Source organism: Meleagris gallopavo, chromosome 10 (genome assembly GCF_905368555.1).
Source record: "Meleagris gallopavo chromosome 10, MGAL_WU_HG_1.1, whole genome shotgun sequence".
Taxonomy (NCBI): domain Eukaryota; kingdom Metazoa; phylum Chordata; class Aves; order Galliformes; family Phasianidae; genus Meleagris; species Meleagris gallopavo.
The window spans coordinates 8,303,223-8,324,402 of record NC_139413.1 but is presented as its reverse complement, the minus strand read 5'-3'; the positions used below and the strand labels follow the sequence as shown (position 1 = coordinate 8,324,402).

The 21,180-nt window shown below is 49.2% G+C and overlaps 1 protein-coding gene across 1 annotated transcript; it reads right to left on the bottom strand.

The window, feature by feature from the left end:
• Positions 1–6,119: 6,119 nt before the first annotated feature.
• Positions 6,120–20,308, bottom strand: C10H1orf53 (chromosome 10 C1orf53 homolog). Its single transcript, XM_085231810.1, has 5 exons — positions 20,299–20,308; positions 8,918–9,004; positions 8,217–8,581; positions 7,608–7,709; positions 6,120–6,342 (listed from the first exon to the last, which is right to left on the bottom strand). The coding sequence occupies exons 1-5, from the start codon at positions 20,306–20,308 to the stop codon at positions 6,271–6,273; spliced, it is 636 nt and encodes a 211-aa protein (XP_085087936.1). The 3' UTR covers positions 6,120–6,270.
• Between the last annotated feature and the right edge of the window lie 872 nt (positions 20,309–21,180).

Sequence of the window (21,180 nt, the reverse complement as noted above, 5' to 3'; positions counted from 1 at the left end):
ACAAAAAACCAACAAAAACAAAACCAACTGTGGAGGGGGAAGGAGGAGGGACAAATGGGCTTTCCTTGGAGAAAACAAGTCAATTAGCACAATGAGCCATCAGGAAAAAATAAAGAAGGTGATTCGATCCGGGGGCCGGGAGCCGTTCCGGGCCCCCTCCCTCGCGGTGCCCCTGTGCCCTGCGGCCGAGCCCAGCCGGGCCGGGCCGGGCTGCACAGTCACTTCGCGGAGCGGGGCGGCCCGGGAGGAAGGAGGGAGCGAGGAGCGAGGAGCGCGGGCGGCCGGCGCCGGGGAGAGGGCTGGGAGCCCTCGGTAGGAGCTCTCGCCCCGCGCACGGCCGTCCGGCTGCGCGCAGCCCTGCGCCTGCCCGGCGGGCGCCTGTGGTGAGCGCAACATCTCTTCTAGAGCGAGTTTAGTTTTAGTCGTTGCGTGAAATATTTCCACTGTGGTGGCACGTTCAGGGCTTGGGTTGGTTTGCTGCTAGTGTTTTTTGTTTGTTTGTTTGTTTGTTTGTTATTTTTCCTCCCAACGAAATGTTCCTTTATTGCCGTCCAGCTATTTTGTGGGGATCGCTGCCCGCCCCAGAACAGAGAACAGTTTCGCGTTGGCTCTGCGCTTCCCCCCACGCCGTACAGCACAGGCGGTTCTCGCGGTTGCCGGACAGGGGCACTCCGAACCCCGTCCTCCCTGCGCGGGCCCTGCGTATCCCTGCCGCTCCGGGCGCTCTGGACAGCGATGTGCCGCAGGTGCGGGGCCGAGAGCCGCTCCTTGCCAGCGCCGAGCCCGTCGGTGCCACATTGCCACCTCCGCTCGTGCTCGGCGGCTCCGTTAGGAATAATTGGGCAGGCTCGTAAGCAAAGTCAGGAACGACGGAACCTCCTCCAGGCGGGCGCGCTTAATTAACGAGAGGGCCCTTCCCTTCTGCTCCATCAGGTAGCGTTAGGGATCCGCCGCTCCGCTAACGGAGGCCGGAGGTTTCTAAAGCGCTTACTGATGAATGTGTTGCTTACCTAAGGGGACGTCAAAAGTTTGTTGCTAGCATCAGACGTGAGCTCTCCGTTTCCGAAGGCCCACGGCAGCTCCCGGTACACCGGGCTCGCTGTCCTGGCACCGCTCCGCTGCGGGCGGGTGGTGAGGGCGCCCCGGGCCGGGCTCTGTGGGAGCTGCTGCCCTTCGAGCGGAGAGCCTGCAACGGGGCATCTAAAGCCCAAATCGAGCTCTTCATCCCCTATGAAGCCATTCGCATTAGCACTTGGCCTCCGAACGCAGTTTCTCGTTGCGGGGTGCCGCAGCGCTTTTGGAAGACATCAGATGGGCAACGTTCGAGGCGTTTCAGTCAGTGCCGGATTTTTCCTTTCCTTAACTACGTGCTCGGCCTTTGCAAAAGTCTCGAACAGTGGGATGGGGGGGGTTCGGCCATGGGACTCTGCAGCCCGGGACAGCCCGCAGAGGCTCGGCCCGCCCTCCCCGGCCTGGCTTTGCCATCAACCTCCCTCCCTCCCCCCTCCGCAGTCCCCCTGCGCTCCGGGCGGGCTGCGGCACGCGATGCCGGCACCGCTCCGCTATAGAGCTCTCATTCTTCTCTGCCACGGGCTCCAAGCTAAAGCCTATTACAGCGTGAACGATCCTGCGCTCAGTTCGGGGGATTTAGGACAACGTCTACATGCAAATTAATAATTGACCAGCAATAATTAGAAGAGAGGGGAGGGCACTGTGGCGGGGAGGGAGTAGGGGATAGAAGGAGTTTGATTCAGACCCCCCGTTGCGAGCCAGCGCCAGGAGCACGGCCGCGGGGGGGGCAGCGGGCTCGGTCCCGCTCGGGCACCTGAGCCCCGCTGGCGCTGCCTGCACACCGCGTCCGGAGGATCCGAGCGCAGAAACGGCGACGGCGAATGGCGGTGCTGCACCCCGCGCCGGGCGCTCGGAGCCGTGTCTGGGTTCACAACCTATCACTATTTTGTGCTCTGCCAGCTCCTTGCGGGGCACGTGGCTACTGCCGTTCCGCCTCGTCGCCCCGCGCAGTCGGGCACACAAACAGAGAATTGGAGTAAAGTCGACTCTCTCGTAGGTGATACCAAATGTAGCCAAGGTTGCTTTCTGCATTTAAATTGATTGCTTTCTAAACTTATATATAATATCTCGGTATTGTTTCAAATTCCCCTCTGGCACCCGTAATACCTTTTACCGTCACCGCCTGTTTCCAGCCCCGCGCCCCCGGAGCAGAGCCGCTCGGGTTCAGCGCCCCGACACCCCGCACCGCTGCTCCTGGCCGGGCCGGCGCTGCTCGGGCACGTGCGGGGCTGCTCTACTTTCACAGAGCATCGCGCCGAGAAAAGCAAAACTCGGAGCGCCCCGTAATCTGAAAACGTGCACTGAGCCGCGTATTCATTTGCCGAAGGAGGTGATATTGAGATAACCGACCGCGATGCGCTTAGCGTGGCACTGCCAGGGACGCGTCCCCGCGGCCAGGCAGCAGCGAGCAGGGCTGCGGATCGCGGTGTGCGCGCAGCGGTTCTGCTCACCGCGGCGGAGCGCAGCCGGCAGCTCCTCGGCGGTTTGACGGTAACCCCCATCGAATGCGCATTCCGGGTGTGATTTAGCCGTCGGAAAGTACCGTGTTTTGCTGCTTTTGGGCAGGATGCTCCTAAAGGCTCACGGGCAGGTGAGGGGAGCCCTTCGTAGGAGGAAAAAAATAAGATGAGAAAGAAAAAGGAATAAAGAACACAGCTCCGTATTTATTAAAAAGAATGGCTCGGACTTCCCAGGCTGCTGTTTGTCCGGATTAAAACACCCGCACCGAATGCTGACTGCGAAAGCACCTGGGGGAACCACCATTCTGGGCTGTTGGTTTAAAAAAAAAAAAACACAACACGACGGCAAAGGAACACCCGCAAACGGCTTCGTGAGGTCTGAATCGCCGCACCGCTTACAGGGGTTCACGCAGGACCTTACCTTGCGACCTTAGGAGCTTCTGCCCAAACTGTGCCCTCCTTTATGAGCGGCGAGGGCTGGGGTCTGGGTGGGGAGAGGCGCGGTGCTCAGCCGGGAGATGGAGGTGGGTCCTTGTTCCTGGCGGAGGATCCCTACGTTAATTAAAATAAACAAGCTGCTGCGTGGAAGGATTGTTTCCCTCTCCCCCTCTCGCTTCTCTCCCCCTCTCTACATCGCTTTTGATACGGAATTGAGGAGAATTTCTCACCTCTGACCCCTGCAGCACACGCGTTTACCTGCCTTTTCTTTGCTGCCCGCTTCAAAATATTTACTTCGAAACAAAACAAACAAATATTAATAAAAAGAACGAGTGAAAACCAAACCGGCTCCCTCTCAGCTTTGGCCGCTTTGCTGGGTTTTCCTGCTTAGCTGTCTCAGCTCCTCAGTAATCAGGTGAGGTGTTAATGGGAGCCGGTTGTAAATAAAACTAATAAAGCAAAGAGCATATTAGGAAATTAAAAAAAGGCGAGGACTGAGAGGCTGCTAAAAATATTGCGGCGAGTGGAGTGGTTCCCCATCGTGTCGCTTGCTTCGTTCTGTGCTTAATTCAGAGCTGAACGGCGAACCCCGTGTTGTTGCCATCTCGCCGCATTTTTTTTTTTCCCGAATCGTGCCGAACCAGCCGCGGACTGCAGCAACCCTTCCCACTTCTACAAAAAGCGACTCGAGAATGGAATCGCTAAACAGCAAACTTCAGCCTGATCTGATGTGATATGATATACGTACTCGCGGAGCAAGCTCGCTTTGCCAAACCCGATGAAACTGTGAGTTGTCATGCAATACTACGCAGTCAAACCTGGGATAATTGAAAAAGTGAACCCAATTTAACCCATTAGAATAAAATCAGATGCCAAGTTGAATCGGAATCATTGCTTCTTAGGTGACAGGACCGATGACAATTGATCCACCGACTCAAAACAACAGAAAAATAGGGGCTCGAGGCTCGCGTTTGACACCCGGAGCCGCTCTCCTCGCGGTCTGATGCCCGCCCGGCCTTCCCCGGGGCTTTCTCTGAGCTCCTGTGACAGTCTCAGCTCCTCTCTCCTGAGCCGTGTGACCGCCAGGTCGACGCGGCCAGCTTGGTAATCTATTCATATAAAAAGAAAAGGGGAAAAAAAAAAAAAAAAAAAAAAAAAAAAAAAAGAAGAGAGAGAGAGAGAGAAGGAAGAAGAAGAAGAAGGAAAGCCGGCAAGGGATGCTAACGATCTGCTCATGGAAAGGAACCGGGCGGCGGGCGGAGGCAGCGCTCCGCTCCCGGGAAGCAGCGAGCGGGGCCCCTCTGGGAGCAGCGCCCGGAGCCCGCTCCGCCCCGCGGGTAGCAGAGGGGTCCCGCGGAGCGACAGCGCCCGGAGAAGCGCTCGGGGAGGTGTCGGGAGGGGAGGGGAGGGGGGCAGCGCTGCTGACAGAAGGAGAGCGGAGAAAGCTCCGCAGGGCGTGCCCTGTGCGCAGGTGACCTAGGGTGCGCTGTGCCGGCTGCGGGGCCGGGCCGGTTTGATCCCTCGGGTGGCAGTAAATCGCTCCTCAGCGGGAAGTTTAAGCCGGGGCGGCCCTAGGGGTAGAGCAGTCCGGGCTGGCGGCGGGGTGGCTGTTGCGCGGCGACTCGGTGTCCGGCTCCCTACAGAGCCCGAGGCGTCGCCTCTCTCCCTGCTGCGGGGGAACGGGCCGGGCTCCAGGAGAGCCACCTGCTGCCAGCGCCGTGCCCTCCACCGGAGGGTCCCGCAGGCGACAGGAAGCGGGCCGGGGGTGCCGGCCCCGCGTAGGAGCACAGCCCCCAGTACCCCCGGGAGTCGGGCTCGCCCCGCCCGGCCTGCAGTCCCGTTGCTAACACGGCCGGGACAGACTTCAGCTCTAAAACGCGCTTCTTTCCCGTCTGACGGACGTCAGTATACAAACGAAATCCATTTGGATTTGTTCTGTTACCAGAAGGCTGCGCTGACGTTCAAATGATCTAAATCTTAGCATCTGGAAGCCTATACGAGAATCTTTTTGGAATAGGCTTCGAGACATTTCGTTCAGCCGGAGCCGAGGATGGAGCAAAATAGGACACCGAGCAACTGACAATAGTTTCCAGCCCAAACGAAACTGCTCGATTCGTCTGAAAATACGCAGATGAAACACGCCTCTCCGCGTAGCGCGGCCCGTCGTGCCCCCCGGCCCGTTCCGCAGCGGCCCCGGGACGCCGCCGGCAGGTCGGGGCAGAGGGCCAGGGCCGCTCGGGCCGGGCTCCTCCGCGGCTGTTGGAGCGCCGCCGCCCATCAGCACCGCGGCGGGACGCGTCCCGGTGCCGCTCGGTCTGGGAGCTGATCTGGGGGAGATGCTGTGCCAGGCAGTAAGAGCAACAGCGCAGATAGCAGTGGCTGCAGTAGGAAATAGAGGGGCTGCCGTGTGCACGGAACAAAGGTGGAGGAGCGCCCGCCGAGGATCCGTCCAACGCGCAGCAGGGCTCGGCACCTCCCGGCTGCTCATAGATTTCTGTAGCATACTTTACACTTCGTATTATGCTTGCTAACAAAACACTTTTGTCTTTCAGAGCCTTTTACAAATTTGGACACTGATCAGATTGACGTTCAATCAAATACGAAGAATGTAAATCATTCAAGAACACAGGCCAATCTGTCCTCCTCCCACCCCATCTCAGGGCAGGTGCTCAGCTCAGCACGGGTGTGCGGGGAAACCCGGGGCTGCCCAGGTCAGACCCAGCTGGAAGCACGGCCCGGTCTGGTCTACTCTCCGGTACCCAGTAGGGATGTGGCATCCCCGGGGAGCTGTGGGCTGAGCTCAGCCCTAGTAGCAAATTGCCCCTGGCGGCAGCTGTCCGTGAAAGCACTGCCCTCATGCAGCACAGCACACAGTACAGTATCGCTGTCCCCTGACCCCTCCAAAAAACAACCCAAACTCCAGAGTGTACCCAAATTAGCAGTATTTCTTACATACTGTGCTGCATGCAATAGTGACGATAAATACACCCGAGGGATGTAAATTATTGCATACACCTGCTTTCCCGGCTTCTTTCCAAGTGAAATTCATGGTATGACCAGATACAATCCAACAAATGGATAAACCCGTTACTTGTAGTGCAAAAGAAAGAGGAGAGGTGATCAATAACGCTGTGCCAAAACACACGCACACACCGTTCAGTTGGTGCTTTATTGCAATGAAAGCGCAGTCACCGTGTGCCGGCTGCAGGCATGGCAGTGTGCTGCTGGTGGCAGCCACGTGGAGCTACAAGGTGTGCTCAGGTCCTGCAGCCGTTCTCGCTGAGTACAGAGGCGTTCATGGTCACACATAGAAAAAAGAGTTGAAGCGCTTCTTTTTCGACTGGTCTCTTACGTTAACTTGCTCATATGGACACTGCAGAAGAAATAAAACAAGCCATTATTGCATTACTTAGTAATCAGTATGGAAAAGCCCGGCTTGGCTTATGGTTAACAGGAATTGTTAATGATATATAAATCATTTGATCTATTGTGCCCTCCAGACTAAAAGGAAAATAATGGCAACCCCAAGCAAATGGTCCTAATTAGCGTCCAAGAAACCACTTCCTAAATGTATCCTTCCAACTCATTCCAGTTTGACTGTCCAGAACAATCTTTTGTTCTTAAACTTCTTTATTTTGTATGTAACTGCAGAAATGCTGTGCATACTGGCACTCCCAGAATAGCTCAGCTGAGAGCACAGCACGGCACCAGGAGCAGAGGGGAGAAAGCACGATCCTGCGCTCTCAGTACATCTGTAACCATGTCCTGATCAATTGAAACTCTTTGTCCCCAAAGCCCTGCGTCCTGGCAGCTCCCTTATACGAAGAGAGAGATCTCACTGAAGAAACAAGTCTTTGCCACTAGGGCAGCAACTTTAAAAAGGAAAAGCTAAAGCAGAGCCACAATCAGCTGCGCATATTTGAACTGTGTATCACATGTGCTCACCCCCTTTCTCCACTGCTTTCAGAGGGATCTTTAGGTTAAATGCACCATGGCCAGCCCCGTGTATACTGCACCCTGAGTGGTACCCACACGGAAGTTCAGGCAAAGCTGTAACCAGAGCCTGCCTGGGGGATGACTGCGGCCTTGGCCTTGTCTGTACTGGAAGAGACAGAACTGGGTGCATGGAGCACAAATCCACAGTTCTCCTCAGATGGACCCTATTGCTTAATGACATTCACCCACTGTTCTACCAAATCCTGCACCTTATGTCACTTCTCCGTCTTGCTACAAAACATAGCTTCTAAAGTTTGAAACACTGTTCTGGAAAACTGAGCTATCTTTGAGACAAATCCCATCTCCTGTCCCCGAAATGGGAATGCTTGTGACACACTGCTTCTTTTACTTGGCTGAGGGACTTGTGAAAGGGTACAGAACTTCTATAAACCAAGAGTCTGTCAAATAACTCCTGTGCAGGGCACTTCATGCTATTTCTAAGGGATAATGTCAATGGGAAATGCTCCAATATTTTTATTATCTGCCAATAACCTTCCCTGGACTTCACGTGTCTGAGATCCTCTCCAAGGCAGGGCAGAACACACAAGATGTGCTACCAACTCCTGCTGCCCCAGCACCGATAACGTACAAGTCACAGGGACGGCACCCAGGCGGGGCTGGGAGGCACGGCTTCATACTCACATGTCTGCACGCAGAGCCACAGCATTTACCTCTCCGCAAGTGGGCGGCCTCGGTGAGCACCTGGTAGCCCGTGGCTGGGTCCACGTAGGTCTGCCGGCCCGCCTGGGGACAGACACACAGCTCAGCCCGAGGGCATCCGGATCCCCGAGGTCCCACAGCGCACACGGGTCAGATACAGGGAGCGCTTCCACTTCGGCCGCTTTCCCTTTCTGCACTACTTCCTCTTCCCTTTCCGAATTCCAGCCTCTCGCATTTTACTTGTAAACCATCTCGCGCAGTTATCGGACAGCGTCTAACATCTTTCACCGCTTAAGATCTCCTCGATCTGCAGCCACGTCCGCTCCGAGCCTCCGGGCCCCGCGCCGCACGCTCCCGCATGCAGAGCCCCCCGGGCCGGCTGCTGCGGCCGGGCCGCACTCGGGAGGCCCCGGAACGGCGCGCGGCGGACGCGGAGCCCCCACGGCGTCTGCGCGGCGCTGGCGGGAGAGGCGGCTCGTTGCCGGGGGCAGCGCTCCGCTCGGACCCGGCGTTCCGCGCGGCTTCCCTCGGCCCCAGCGCCGCCCGCCCGGAGCCCCCGGCGGAGGGTCCCGGCGCACGCCCCGCTCTCACCGCAGCCGCCTCCCGGTGCAGCTCCACGATGCGCCTCTCCAGCGCCGTCAGCTGCGGGGCCGGGGGACGCCCTGGAGGCGGCGGGCGGGCGGCGGCGGCCGCGGCGCTGCGAGCGGCTCCCGTGGCGGCTCCCGGGCCGGGCCGGGCGCTCTGGGACGGCCGCCGTGCGCTTCCGGGCCCGGGGAGGGCGGGCGGTAGGCGAGAGGGGGCCGGGCCCGAGTGCCGGCTGTGCCCGGCGGGTGGCGGCTGCGAGAGGCGCGCGGAGGAGCTCGTCGGGCACGGCACGGGCAGGGCTGGCGAGAGCGTGTCCTTGTGCCCCTGTGTTTGGGTAACATTTACAGATGGACGGTCACATCGTTCCCGTTCTGTGTTTCAGCACGGTCTCAGGTTGCACGTGGTGTTTGAGATCTGTGACGCGCTCTCGCCTTTCACACCTCTCTTCGTGCTTTCAGCCCAGTCACCACCAAGCTCTTGCGATTTCTCGTGTTCCTGTGCTAGGCTGCTTAGCTCTGGCCCCGCGGCCCTGGTTTTACCGAGCTCCTTCCCTCCAGCCGCTGTCTCCGAGGAGCAGAGTGCAAACCTGCAGTGCAGGAGCCCGGTGCTGCTCCCCTTGTGCCTTTTGCTCGGCCTTCTCCAGTCCCGCGTACTTTGTCCCACCTCTCCAGCCTCGAGGTGCCCCAGCTCCCCTCTCGCTTCCTTACCTGTTTCCTTTCCAGGCAACACTCGCCTCTTTGCTCCCTTTTTTGGCCTTTCCAGACATGATAATTCTGGTGGGACCCCAACACAAACTGTTCAAAAGAAAAACTGGATGTAAAGTCATGTATTCCCCTGAATCTGAGCAGTCCAACTGAAATACTGCCATCAAAGAGTTTGGCTGCACTTCCCCAGCTGGCACAGCAGGATATAAGGATACATGGAAACAGGGTTTGTTACCGTTTATGACTTGGCTAGTTCCAGAAATGTTTTCCCCTGTGTGGCACAAGGCCTACGCCTGAAGCATGTTGCTTCCAGTGTGCTGTCTCCTTGCCAAACATGCTGCTGCTGCAGAGCAGGGGACATGAGTGCTGCCTGAAGTCACTGCAACTGTTAATGTGATTCCCAGGAGCTCAGGGCAAGGGAATTGTAGGCTAGTTTTAAAGACAGTACATAACTAGCTCCACCTTTGTGTTTATGAAAAAACTATTTTTCAGCAGCAGTAAATAATTCTAAGTAATTATCTTTAGGATGGAGTAACTGCGTTAAATCAAAATTTGATTTTATTTGTAAGTGCATATAATGTTCTGTGGTGCTTTCCAGGATCCAGAAGTGTACACAAACATAATGCCCAATCTGGGAGCTTGTTTTCTTTCCTAGGTCTGCCTTACATTCCATACAATAACTCCCTTATCACTCAACTCAAGAAAAACAATTCTGGAAGCCAGCAGCCAAACAACACCGTAATCTTAGTGCAGTGGAAGTTTAAATCTTCATGTATGACTGAATGTGCCACCTTTGTGTTTATGTGCCCATGGCCTCACCAAGCTCAGTCCCACGTACCATGTCAGAAGAAGAGATGTCATTCACTGGCCTCACAGCTCTGCAGCAGCCTTTGTGCATCCAGCACAACCGCTTCTTGGTGGCTGTGGAGATGGGAGCTTCCCACTAACTGGGAATCTAAATCTAAGCCCTTCATATTCTATTATTTGAATTACCCCCCAGAAAATAATAGTGGTATTCAGGATAGATATTTCAGTTGGGTTTGAATGATGACTGAGGAGGAACCATGGACAAAGAGTGCAGGATGGCAGCCACTTACTATGTTCTTACAGACTTAGTTGGTGGACAATGCAGTTAGCACTTCTGACCATAAAAACCAATGCTAATTTAAGGAAATCTGTATTTACTAAAGTGTCAGGAATGGAAGATGTGTTGTTTCCCAGCTGAGCAGCCCATTTCACAGCTGGGTGAGCTGTACACTTCAGTTAACCAATGCAATGAAACCAGGCTTGTTTTGCAGATGTTGGTTCCAGTTCTTTAATCCTAGTTCTCGTGTAACTTCAGCAGCAGCTGACAATATCTCATTTTTCAAGGAAAAAAAACCAAAGACAACACATTTGAAATGAGCGATCAGTGCTATTTATTTATTCAAGACCGCACTACATTCTGAGTGGGTAAGAAGGGACTGGTGGGCAAGGCCTGTGCTGTCCACTTGGCCTGAAATGTCTGCAGCTGGCAGCACACTGTTCTGCTCTCACAGAACTGCCAGTGAGCGCTACTGAGATACAGAGCTTCAGATGGGCAGTGCTGGCTGCTCGCTCCCAACACGCAGCCCTGTGCCTGTGCAGCAGGAAGGTTCCACCAGCAGCTCTGGGGCTGACTGGGAAATCCTGCATGTGTTGGGGCTTCTGCAGTGAGGGCCTTGAAGTCAGCTTTGGTGACTGAATTCAAGGTGAAGCATCACAACCAGAATCTGAAATGTGCATTTTGGTGGGAAGGTGTTGCCAAAGTTCGTTCTCAGCTGGCAGCACCTCCTGCTGGCTTTGTGTGGCTGAGCACAGTGATGCATTGTGCGGTGAGATGAGGGCCACACCAGTGGTCACATTTGCTATTGAGCATCTGGAGATTGTCATGCTATAAACTCTCCATTGCAGTGTAATAGTTCCTTTGAGATAATGGGAAGTTTTGAGGAGACAATGGGGAGTTACATCCTCAAGGCTTTGGTGTACACAGAGATATACACGCACTGCAGAATGCACTGTCTTGACAGCACGTTTTGGGGAGACTGAAAATGGGCATCACCTGTCAAGAATAATGTCCTCTGCATGGTTTCTTTTGTGGCATTTCAATGGAAATGTGTCTTTGTTTGCCACTTGGCCCCTTTGGACTCAGCACAGACAACCTGGACTTTGTATGTGTTTATTTATGGGCTTCTCTTACATGTGATAGCCACAGCACTAAGCATTTTTAGCTCCTGTTCATTGTTTCTCCCTCAGTTGGCAGCCCTTCCAGCCCTGCAGTCCCTCAGTGGAGCCTGGTGACATCTTTCACATCTCTCAGCCTTCTTGGGGCTGCTGGGAATTTCAGCCCTGAGTAATAGGAGTGCTCTCCACAGCTTTGCAATTTGCTTGGTGGAGCCTGTTCTCTTCTAGTGGCTGGCACTGACTTCTTTCTATATTTTTTTAATGTGTTCTGTGGAAGACAGATCAGTATTTTCAAATCACAGTTACAGACAGAAAGCCATCTGTGACAGTCATTTGGAGAATACACAACATATAGAGCTTATTGAGCATCTTTTAATAGACTCTGAGTTTTTTTACGAACTAACCTTTCTTTGAAAAGAATAAGAAAGTTTGGTGAAGTTTTTTTAGCGAACCTTCTCACCATATCAGCTCTCTGTGCTAGACAATACCGGGGAGCATCGTGGGGGGCTGAGAAGCTGTCAGTGCAGCGCCGAGTTCTCCCACTGCCAGTTTTGCAGGCAGCAATCAAGAAAAGGAAAGAGCGCGAAGGGAGATGCCGCTCAGTACATGCTCACTCGCTGCTGCTCTTTTTTGCTCTCCTTATTTTTCCTTGTGTTATGTAAGCTTGTTGCCCATGTCACTTGAACTCATGCACATTTATGGTGCTTAGTTGCTAATAGGAAAATACAGTTTTAGATCAAAGAGTAGCTAATGAGTAAGAAGCACTTATTCAACAGTTACTGATTGCAGTAATTTGTTATGTACACGTGTGCAGTCACCAACAGACAAAACCATAGTATCAATACTAATTGAAATGCTGTATACAGTAGCATCCAGTGTGACTTGCTTCAGCCTTTGCTTTCTTCTGTGATTCATTGCTTTTGCCCTAGAACATATGGAGAGAGTCCATTGCAACCCATTTCTTTGCAAGGAGTCATCAGTTTTGTTCGTATAAGGAACAAAGGAATGTAGAGGGCTCCACTTCGGAGGAGGGACTCTTGTCGGATGAAGATTCTATTTCCTAACTGAAAAAAAGTCATAATCTTTTAAGACTATTTCTTTAAAGATAGTAAATGAAAAAAATAATAATAATTTGGGGGCACTTGCAGAAGACTTATAGATACCACATAATTTTAGTTTAGTTTAGTTAAGAGAGAAAGAAGGAAGGAAGGAAGGAAGGAAGGAAGGAAGGAAGGAAGGAAGGAAGGAAGGAAGGAAGAGATGCAGTACTTCATAGGTATCTAGGACAATTTCTAGGACTAAAATAAGCAAAAAAAAAAAAAAAAAAAAAAAAGTAACCTAGTAAAAACCTAATTCAGTTTACTTCAAACTAGTGTCAAATTTCTTATTCTCCCAAACCACAGCCTGAAGTAACATAAACCTGTTTTCTTCTAATACGCAGAAAAATTGTGCTTATCAGATAGGGTAATTCTGACAGCACTGACTTCTGCCAGGCTGGAAATATCATTTAGTGGTACATACGTCAGAGATATAATCCATGTAACCTGGTATCTGTTGGCTGAAGCCACCCTCTTGGAGCCTATGAGAGTGTTCATTTGTCTGCTGAGCCCTTTAACCTCTGCAGAAGCAGACAGATCACACCTAAAATCTCTTGCATCTCAGCTGCTGCCTCCAGCAGTAGGTTTAGGTGTGGTAGCAGTTTGTGCACACTTCAGCACTTCTGAGATCTTCCTGCTTTAAGAAACGAGTATTCCGATTGATTGCATGGATTTAGGTCTCTTTTAATGGGTTTCCACTTGATAAGATTGTCTTCCCCTTAATGCATCTTGGTTACCCTTGTTGAAACCCTCAATCTCTGCTGGAATTGGGAAGGAAAAAGGTTGGAAGAAGCATGAAACAAGTCAGCTCTTCCATGTGAGCTGCTGCTGCTGCCTGCAGATGGCACAAGCCCGTGCTGTACCCAACCGAGCAGCACCCCTTGCTCGTCCTTCCCAGTGTGGGGCAGCTGCTCCTGGACCTGCCAGGGTGCCTCCGCTCCTACATAACCCTTCCAATAATATCTGTGCTTTCTTATCTTGAGGGGTTGAGAATGGTTGCATTTAAGTTTTTTTCAAGCATTCACCGATAATCTGTTGATTGAATTGATTTTTACTTAGCATTCTTCTGAAGGGGATGTCACCCTTGAAGCCTAGGGAATTATGAAATGTAGCTGTGGAGCCTTTCCTAAATTTCTCTTTGCTCAGCCTGTGCTGAGCAGCAGCCCAGTGCTTTCATAGTCTGCAATGGAGCAGCTTCCTTTCAGCCCTCATTTGTTATGGCTTGGCAAGAGCTGGAAGCAATCCTCTTCACAGGATTTAAATGGTTAGTGTAAACATTAACAGACTAAGATATTTATTGCTTACACCTGGCAATAGTATATTAAGGAAAGTAGAGCTCTGATTGATTTTTTTCCCTACACTTATTCAAAATGAAGGGAAAAAAAAAGAAAAGGAGGTTTGTTTTTACTGCACTCTTCGGGGATCTTGAATCACTGTTGATGGAAAGAGTTTTTTTGATGTCCACAGATTCCTTTTCCTATTTCTGTGGCAGTTCTGATAACATTTTCCCATTTGTACTCATGTGTGACTTGGGAGATCTGGGATCTAAAATTTGCCCTCTTCCCTGAATTCTATCCGTGCCTGGCAAGAGCACTACGGAGCCATTTAGTAACAAAAATCCCCGTTAGCTTGGCTAATCCAGTGCCTTGTCTTCCTAACCTCTGCAGCCAGCCCCTGCTCCGGACCTGGTCTCCAGAGAGCTTTTCTCCCCTTCCTTGTTGCCGATGGGATGATAAGCCACCTGCCTGCCTGGATCAGTGAAATTCACTTAGTTCTCACTCAGAGGGATCAATATGTGCTAGTGGTGTATGGATTTCATGTGAAAACTGCCAGCTTGATACAGAAATATTTTTTTCCTTGGGGTAGTGCTCCAGGGTAGTATGCATCATGAGCTCTCTTGCTGGCTGTGTATATGGAAAAAAAAACCAACAGCCAACAATATTTTTGTATAGCCATAGTATTGTGTAACATAGGAAAGAAGAGTCTGTAATAGCAAGGTGAATGTTGTTATTTTCCTAAGGAGCACAGAGTGCATCTCTTAGCTTTTTCCTGCCTTCCTAAGTGCCCGTGCCTGCCTGTAACTGTTTAAAGATCTTACACCCTAGGGAAAGGTGTAAGATTTGATTTAAATGGATACCAAGGAACAATATTTCATTTGTAATTATCTGTGACCTTCCTGCTTTTTTTCTCTGTCATTAGAAAAACAGAACAGAATCAGTTAAATAGGAATGACTGACTGTTATCTTAATATATGGCAGATTAAGTGTCCTACAGAAATGTCTTCCCACGTGCCTTAGAACTGCAGCACTGGTTAGGGCAGTGCAAAATCACTTAAACACCAAAAGCACAGTAGAATAAGTAAGGCTGAAGTCTTAGTCTCAGTTCAGTTAAAATTGCACAATGAATTGTAAGAAAAAAACATCCCAGTGATATTTTCAGAGGTGAAATGCCTTTAGTTAGGAAAATGCACTGTTGTGCTTGGGTTTTAACAAGGGAAAAAGGATGAGGATATCATGTGGGTGAATAGGAGAAATGGTATATCCTTCTTCTTGTTTTGTCTGGGCTTTGTACATACCAGTGATACAACTGGAAAGGAATAACCTTCCTAAGCAAGCATTTTCCGGGCAAAGGGAACCTCTGGGGCATGGAGGCACTTGGAACAATGCAATCAAATCCCATTTGTGCCAGGGGTTTGGATGGGGTCAGTTGCTGGGCTTTCTGAACAGGTGCTTGAAAAATATGACAGTCTTCAGGAATCTGAAGGATACAAACAGCAAACTTATCCTAAGAGGTTAAAAATAATTGGGGAAAATAGGCCAAACCCTCTCTTCTCAGTATGAAAAAGTGTTGATACTTCCTAGATTTTTTTCCAGAAACTGAGCTGTGCACTCTGTTTTTACTCCCTAGATGTGAGAGGTAAAAAATGTCCTAACTAATATGAATCCAAGCAGGACTCTGTGGTCAGGACAAATGACATTTCAAAGCGCTGTGGCAACTGGCTATGTTCCGGCTTGTTGCTCTTGAGTACGCTGTGCAGGATCTCTTGCTCCATGTTGGGCTACCTGCACTGTAGGTTCCCACATCTGAGCTGCCAGCTTGGCTTAGAGTCAAGTTCTTGTAGTCTTCAAGTACAATTAATCTCTGTGAAACATCTGTCTTGCAATGAAGTTATTTATGCTCTTAAAGTGATTATTTTCTGCATGGACTGTGGCCGCTTCTGGCCCACTTAACTGTGGCTCTGGGATCTGCAGTTCAGGAGGTGCAGTTCCACCTTCCTTGTCCCTCCTGTTGTGCACAAAATACACTGACAGCCTGCTCATTTATGTGCATGGGAATGTTTCACAATATACCACTTTGCTTCTGTAATTATAGTTTAACATTAAAAAGAATGCACTTTGCTCCCCACACTTCTAGGGAGCTGTTCTGCAGCTGTGTTTCAGTCAGACACTTCAGCCTTAGAATGAAAATATAATTACCTCAAAATAGGCAGCATTTCCTTAGCAGATGACATTTTGTGCACATAAGGTTGCTTGGTTTTCTGATGTTCACTGACCTGTATAATCGCTTTCTTTTGTTGTTTGTTTGTTTGTAGCATGGCAGTGGCAGTGCACTTGGAGCACATGTACAACGAAGGGGAGGTGGATGGGCTGTCACAGGACTGGTGCCCTGTCACTGGAGGAGTTGGGAAGGGGCACAGCAACATGCGTGATAGGCTAGAAGCATTCAGCAAGAAGGAAAGGGAAGACTCATAATGGAAAAAGCAGTGTTACCCAGTTGAAGTGAACTTATTAGAAGTGATTTTAAAATTCCGTGACAAACACAGCTGCTGCACCAAGTATAGGATTTCTTGCTATGTAAGGGAGTCTTCCATGCTATGTTTGAACTGCTTGAGATGATAGGCTGGGTACTGTGTGTGTGTGCAGGGGCTCCCACAGGCTGTAGTGTGGGACTGATGCAAGATGGAGGAGTATATAGACCTAAAAGTTTACTCGTCTCTGGAAATCAAAGTCTAGCCTCTGGACTGTATGGCTGGGATTTCGGAATAGTTTGACTATCAGATAGGATGAAGAAAAACAATGAATCGACACTAATATGCTGTAGTTTTCCATGAATCTGCTGACAGTAGTGGGATTGGTCCTAAATTTTTATGATGTAGGATCAGAATTAAGAAGAGTTTGTGCTTGAAATCTGGGCTTCTATACTCTGTCAATTTGTATCACAAAGACTATTATTCAGGCACCAGTTTTCACATTTAATATCATGTTACATATGTCCCTTGATGAACAAAGGACTGTAATGTAATTGGGTTCAACCATCACGTTAAACCCTCCAGAGAACAGAGTTCAAGCTGTTAATAAATTGCTCCCGAATTCCAGCATAAAATTGAAGGTTGACGATTCCATCTGTTGTTTTAATAGAGATAGAGAATGATTACTTAAATATTTTAGCAAAGCTCAGCTGAGTAATGACCAAAGAGATGCGATGGGACATAATTATCTACAAAACTCAGCACTACTGACTCACTGTGATGGCATGATAAGACAAAAATGACAGGGAATGATTCAAAAAACTTGGCTTTCTTTTTCCTATCTACTTCCAGTCTTCCCCAGAAATCCTTAATTCTGGAGAAACCTACACACTGGATGGAGACTCTGCTTCGTGTAAGGAGGTGTATTGCTAAGACATGGCAAGGCTCAGCTGTAAGCTGGGCACCTCTCATCTCGAGCATCTTGCTCTGAAGATGGTTATTTCAGCGCTTCCCTGGGCGTAGCGATGAGTGTACTTGGAGTAGCAATGGGATGAAGAAAATGGTAACTGCTACCTGGCTGTGCTGAAGGCGGGTGGTAGGAGGAGGGAGGAATAATTGGATAAGCAAGCAGAACTTGTACAGTAGGAAAAGTTTTTTAATCACTAATTCTTGTGATGTGGGTATTTTTCTTGGTCTTTCTTAGTTTTTTTTTTTAGTTCTTATTGGGGATTAACTTGTGCTCATCTTAGTTTTTATAGGTATGCAGTGCAGAAATTACAACTGCTGTGCTTGAAGCTGTAGTGTGGGTGAAGTCTGAGGGAGGAAGGCGATGCTCTTTTTCACACGATTTTCCTTTCGCTGTGGGAGCGGTGGGAAGTGCTGAGCACTGATCGTGATTCCCCTTCTGCTTTTCCTTCTGGTGGCAGTGCCAGTGGCTCGGCTGCCCTGGAAGAATGCTGGCTGTGATGACCATGAGCCATTTGCCTTTTGCTACAGCTGCAGAGCCTCTGCTTGCTGCTGGGCTAAAGCTCAGGCAGGCAGCAGAGGATACCGCCCATCCAGACGCGTGCTGCCTGCATTACAAAGTACAAGCCTGCTTCCTGGGTGAGAGGGTGGCAGGATTTCTTTCAATTAAAATTAAATTTGTGTTTCTGTGCCAGGATGTACAACATTTTTGCATAACAGAAGGCTTCTTTGTTGAAGTGCATTCAAAGACTTTACAGTGTGAGGTTTAAAAATACATCGTATTGAATTTTCTAAAACCTCCACATTTTTGTAACTGGGTCATCTATCCATTAATTCATATCCTTTATTGCAGAGATATTGGTATAGATTTTTTTTCATAGCATTAATCTGCTGTAATGGGAATTTTTTTGCTTCTAAAATAAAAGCCCATTAAGCATTTTTCAGTTCGTGCAAAAATACAATAACGTGATAGCCTGATTAAAAGATATTAAATCTGCTAATGGTGCACAGTGGCTAGGGGAGGACTGTTAGATAAACAAGGGAGAATTTCTCTATCAAATAACAATTAATTTATCCCCTTAAATCTATCCTTAAGCAGACCTCCCACTTCCTTGGCAGCATTTTTAGGAACAGATTAGTGAAATGTGGGGAATGATTTACATATGAAAATTGCACATGTAATTTTTTTATATTTTGTAGTCACAGCAGACGTAGGTGACAGCACAACTGCCTTCGAGTTTTTGCCAAAATGTAAATGTATCTTGTTGACTTGGTAAGTTAATGTGTCCAGAGGGAACGAGCAAAGATGGCAGAGAAATTCAGCTCTGTATACAACAAAGTTGAACTGTTGGTTTCTGTGTTCCTTTTTTCTCCCTCCAGTCTTCCTGGAGCTGCAGATACACCCAGGCTGCACCTCAGCCATAGGAGCAGACCAAAAAATGAAAGTGCATTTTTTGACATGTCTTCTGCCATTTAGGATGTTCCTATTCTGGTGGGGTTCTAGCCAATGTCCCTTAAAGCATGCCAAACCACTCTCAGCCTTGGATGCATCGCTGCTGGGCAGCAGGTGGCACGGAGCAGCAGGGCTGTGGTGACCCAGGCTGCTAGAGGGACATCCTGTCCGAGGGCTGCACACCTGCAGCACCCAGTGTCTGGGGGGAAGTGCTGCAGATTTGAGCTGCATGGGAGAAGCAGTCTCAGCTCTGGAGCTCTGAGTGGTGTCAAGATAACTTCTGATTACAACCTAGCTTTGCCTCTGCAGAGAGACTTGCTGCTGCGGGAGGAAGCTGGGCTGGTATTTGTCACCCATGGGTGGTGCCGTCCCTGTGATAGAGATGGTGAATCTTCTCACATCACTTTAGGCTTCCTACAGAAAGCAGAGTCCGCGTGTCTGTGCGCATTGCCTTACCTTGCTGGGGTCCCTTGCTGGGGTCCCTTGCTGGGGCACACTGTGTGGCTACACTGCTGATCTCTACAGCAAATTGGATGTGCTTCAGTGGAGTTGCTCCAATTTATGCCTGAACAGAATTAGGCCTTCTACATGGGTTGGATTCAAATTATTGCTTGTCACGGCCATTGTGTAAAGTCATCTGATGTTAATTCATTGGAATACTGGGGATTGTCTGTGCTCTCAGCTTGTCTTTTACTATCAAAGAAATATCCCAAACTGAAACGTATCTGCCCTTGCACAGCAGTTCTGGCCTCTTCCTCCAACACAGAGAAAGGGAGAATCTCTTGTAGCAAACAGTGAGCAGAAAAGAGGCTGGAAAGAGGATATGAGTTGTAGAATGTTTAAAACTCATTCTGAGCAAAAGAAATAGCTTATCAATGCTTCTTTGAAGATTATACGTACAACAATTTTGTAGGAGTTGCTGGGCTAAGGCAGCTGGAAAGCACTATTTACAGATGTGTTTTCCATTGGTCAATTACTCTGCCTATAAATGTCTTTTCATACCTTGTTTGCTGCAGCGTTACTTCTTACACTGTTAGGGACCCTTTTGCTCCGTTTTGATTTTTCTTGGTCACTTGTGGGTGAAAATCTTAGGGAAAACGGTAACACAAGACTGTAACTTGGCTTGCAGGTCTAGAAGAGCTCTCCACAGAAAGCAAGATGAGACTTGGAATAGGGCCTGCAAGTTCAGCTTGATCCTGTCTATGACTCCTGCCACTCAGTAAGGGAAATAAATGTGACTTATGAGTGACTGCATGGGAACTGTTGAGTCACAGCCTGAAGCACTGATTGAACACCTGGGGAAAGGGCCGTCAGCCCTGGGAGCATAGGTGAAGGCAATTCAGCTGTGTGACCGGAAGAGGTGGAGCCTGGCTGCGCCTGTCTTAGAGCTCATTTAAATGCTGACTGGTAGTAGGGAAGGATCTCTTTCTGGTGATATCTCCTTTGTGGAGTTTTCCTCTGTGAGTCTAGGTCTTTGGAGATGGGCGAGTTGTGCTTTTGTCTTTCCCTTGTAGTACCTTCCTTATCATTGCTCTTTCTGTATTATCGTTCCATTGCACTGATCTTTCTGATTGTTGCAGTGACGCTTCAAATAGTTTTTCTGAAGTGAGAAATAACTTTGATGCTTTTTCTTCATTATCAGATGGTGTAATACCGGAAGGTTAGATACGCATTATCGGTTACAAACTCCTGCTTTTAAAAGTTAATGAAAACTTTGAGGAAATTCTCAATATAAGCGTTTTCAGACCTTTCCTCTGTCTGTGTTATCACTTACATGCCCCTGGCATGCTTTAAGGAACTGTTATTTGAATTCCATAAGATTAGAAACATTTTAAATGGCTAAAGACATGTCAAAAGTACACTTTTTCACTCATAATGGAATAATTTGTCTAAGACGTAGTGTAAAAAATGTACTTACCAGAATACATTGCTAGATAATAGTTGTAATGTAAGATTTTTGTGTTCTCTGTAAGAATCCTTGTTTTTCTGATCCAACAGTCTTAATAGTTTCTTCCAATTAGAGGAAGAAATGGGGATTTCAGGTGGCTTTGTTGTGCCTTTTTTCTCTTTGTTTCAGCCCTCTAGTCTTGGGGCTTGAGCAGGTTTGTGAGCCATGCTGCTGTTCTAACAGTGTTGAGCAATGAACTTCACTTGTGGACTTCAGTAGGTCATCTCTTTTAAAATGTTTGTAAAATGATACATGTGCCAGGAGTTGAAGCTTTATGAAGGTTGGTCAGTTTTTGTGAACAGCTTTCAGATTCTTCAGCATAGAACATTGTAAAGATGCCTAGCATTCAGCAAGCAGCTCACAAAATCTAGTGTTGTAACTGAGTAATGACTCTAAAAATTCTGATGTTACCTTTGTCATTAATGTTGTGTCGAGAAAATGCCTGTGGGATCATTTGTGGGATGAACTTTCCTCTTCGGTCTACTGAATCTGAAACTTCTATTGAAGGTGCTTTTTCTGGTAGTTTCTGTATGCTTACAGGAAGCAGTAGTGGATAGGAGCACGTATTTTGGGAGTTGATGTTTATTGACAGCCTGTTCCAATCATCATCCCTTTGACTCTCGCCAGCCGTTCTGTCATTGGTCTCTGGGCTTTTGTGGAGCAGTTACTCATTCTGAATTAGCTAGCTGTGGCTGGCTTCACAGGCTGAGGTAATGATAGTCAAGTTTTCTGACTCCTGTCTAATGTGCTCGTAGGCTGTCTTTGCCACCGGTGGAAAAAGTGAATCAAGAAGCTGACCTCCTTCTCTCTTTACCTTTTTTTTATTTCTGTGGGCCTTTATGAATGTTTACT

Bases quoted from the DNA above. Each gene is read 5' to 3' on its own strand.
- C10H1orf53 (XM_085231810.1), bottom strand. The intron at 7,710-8,216 runs GTGAGAGCGGGG...GTCTGTCCCCAG, and splicing joins TGCACCGGGAGGCGGCTGCG to GCGGGCCGGCAGACCTACGT. The intron at 6,343-7,607 runs GTGAGTATGAAG...TTTCTTCTGCAG, and splicing joins GTGGCTCTGCGTGCAGACAT to TGTCCATATGAGCAAGTTAA.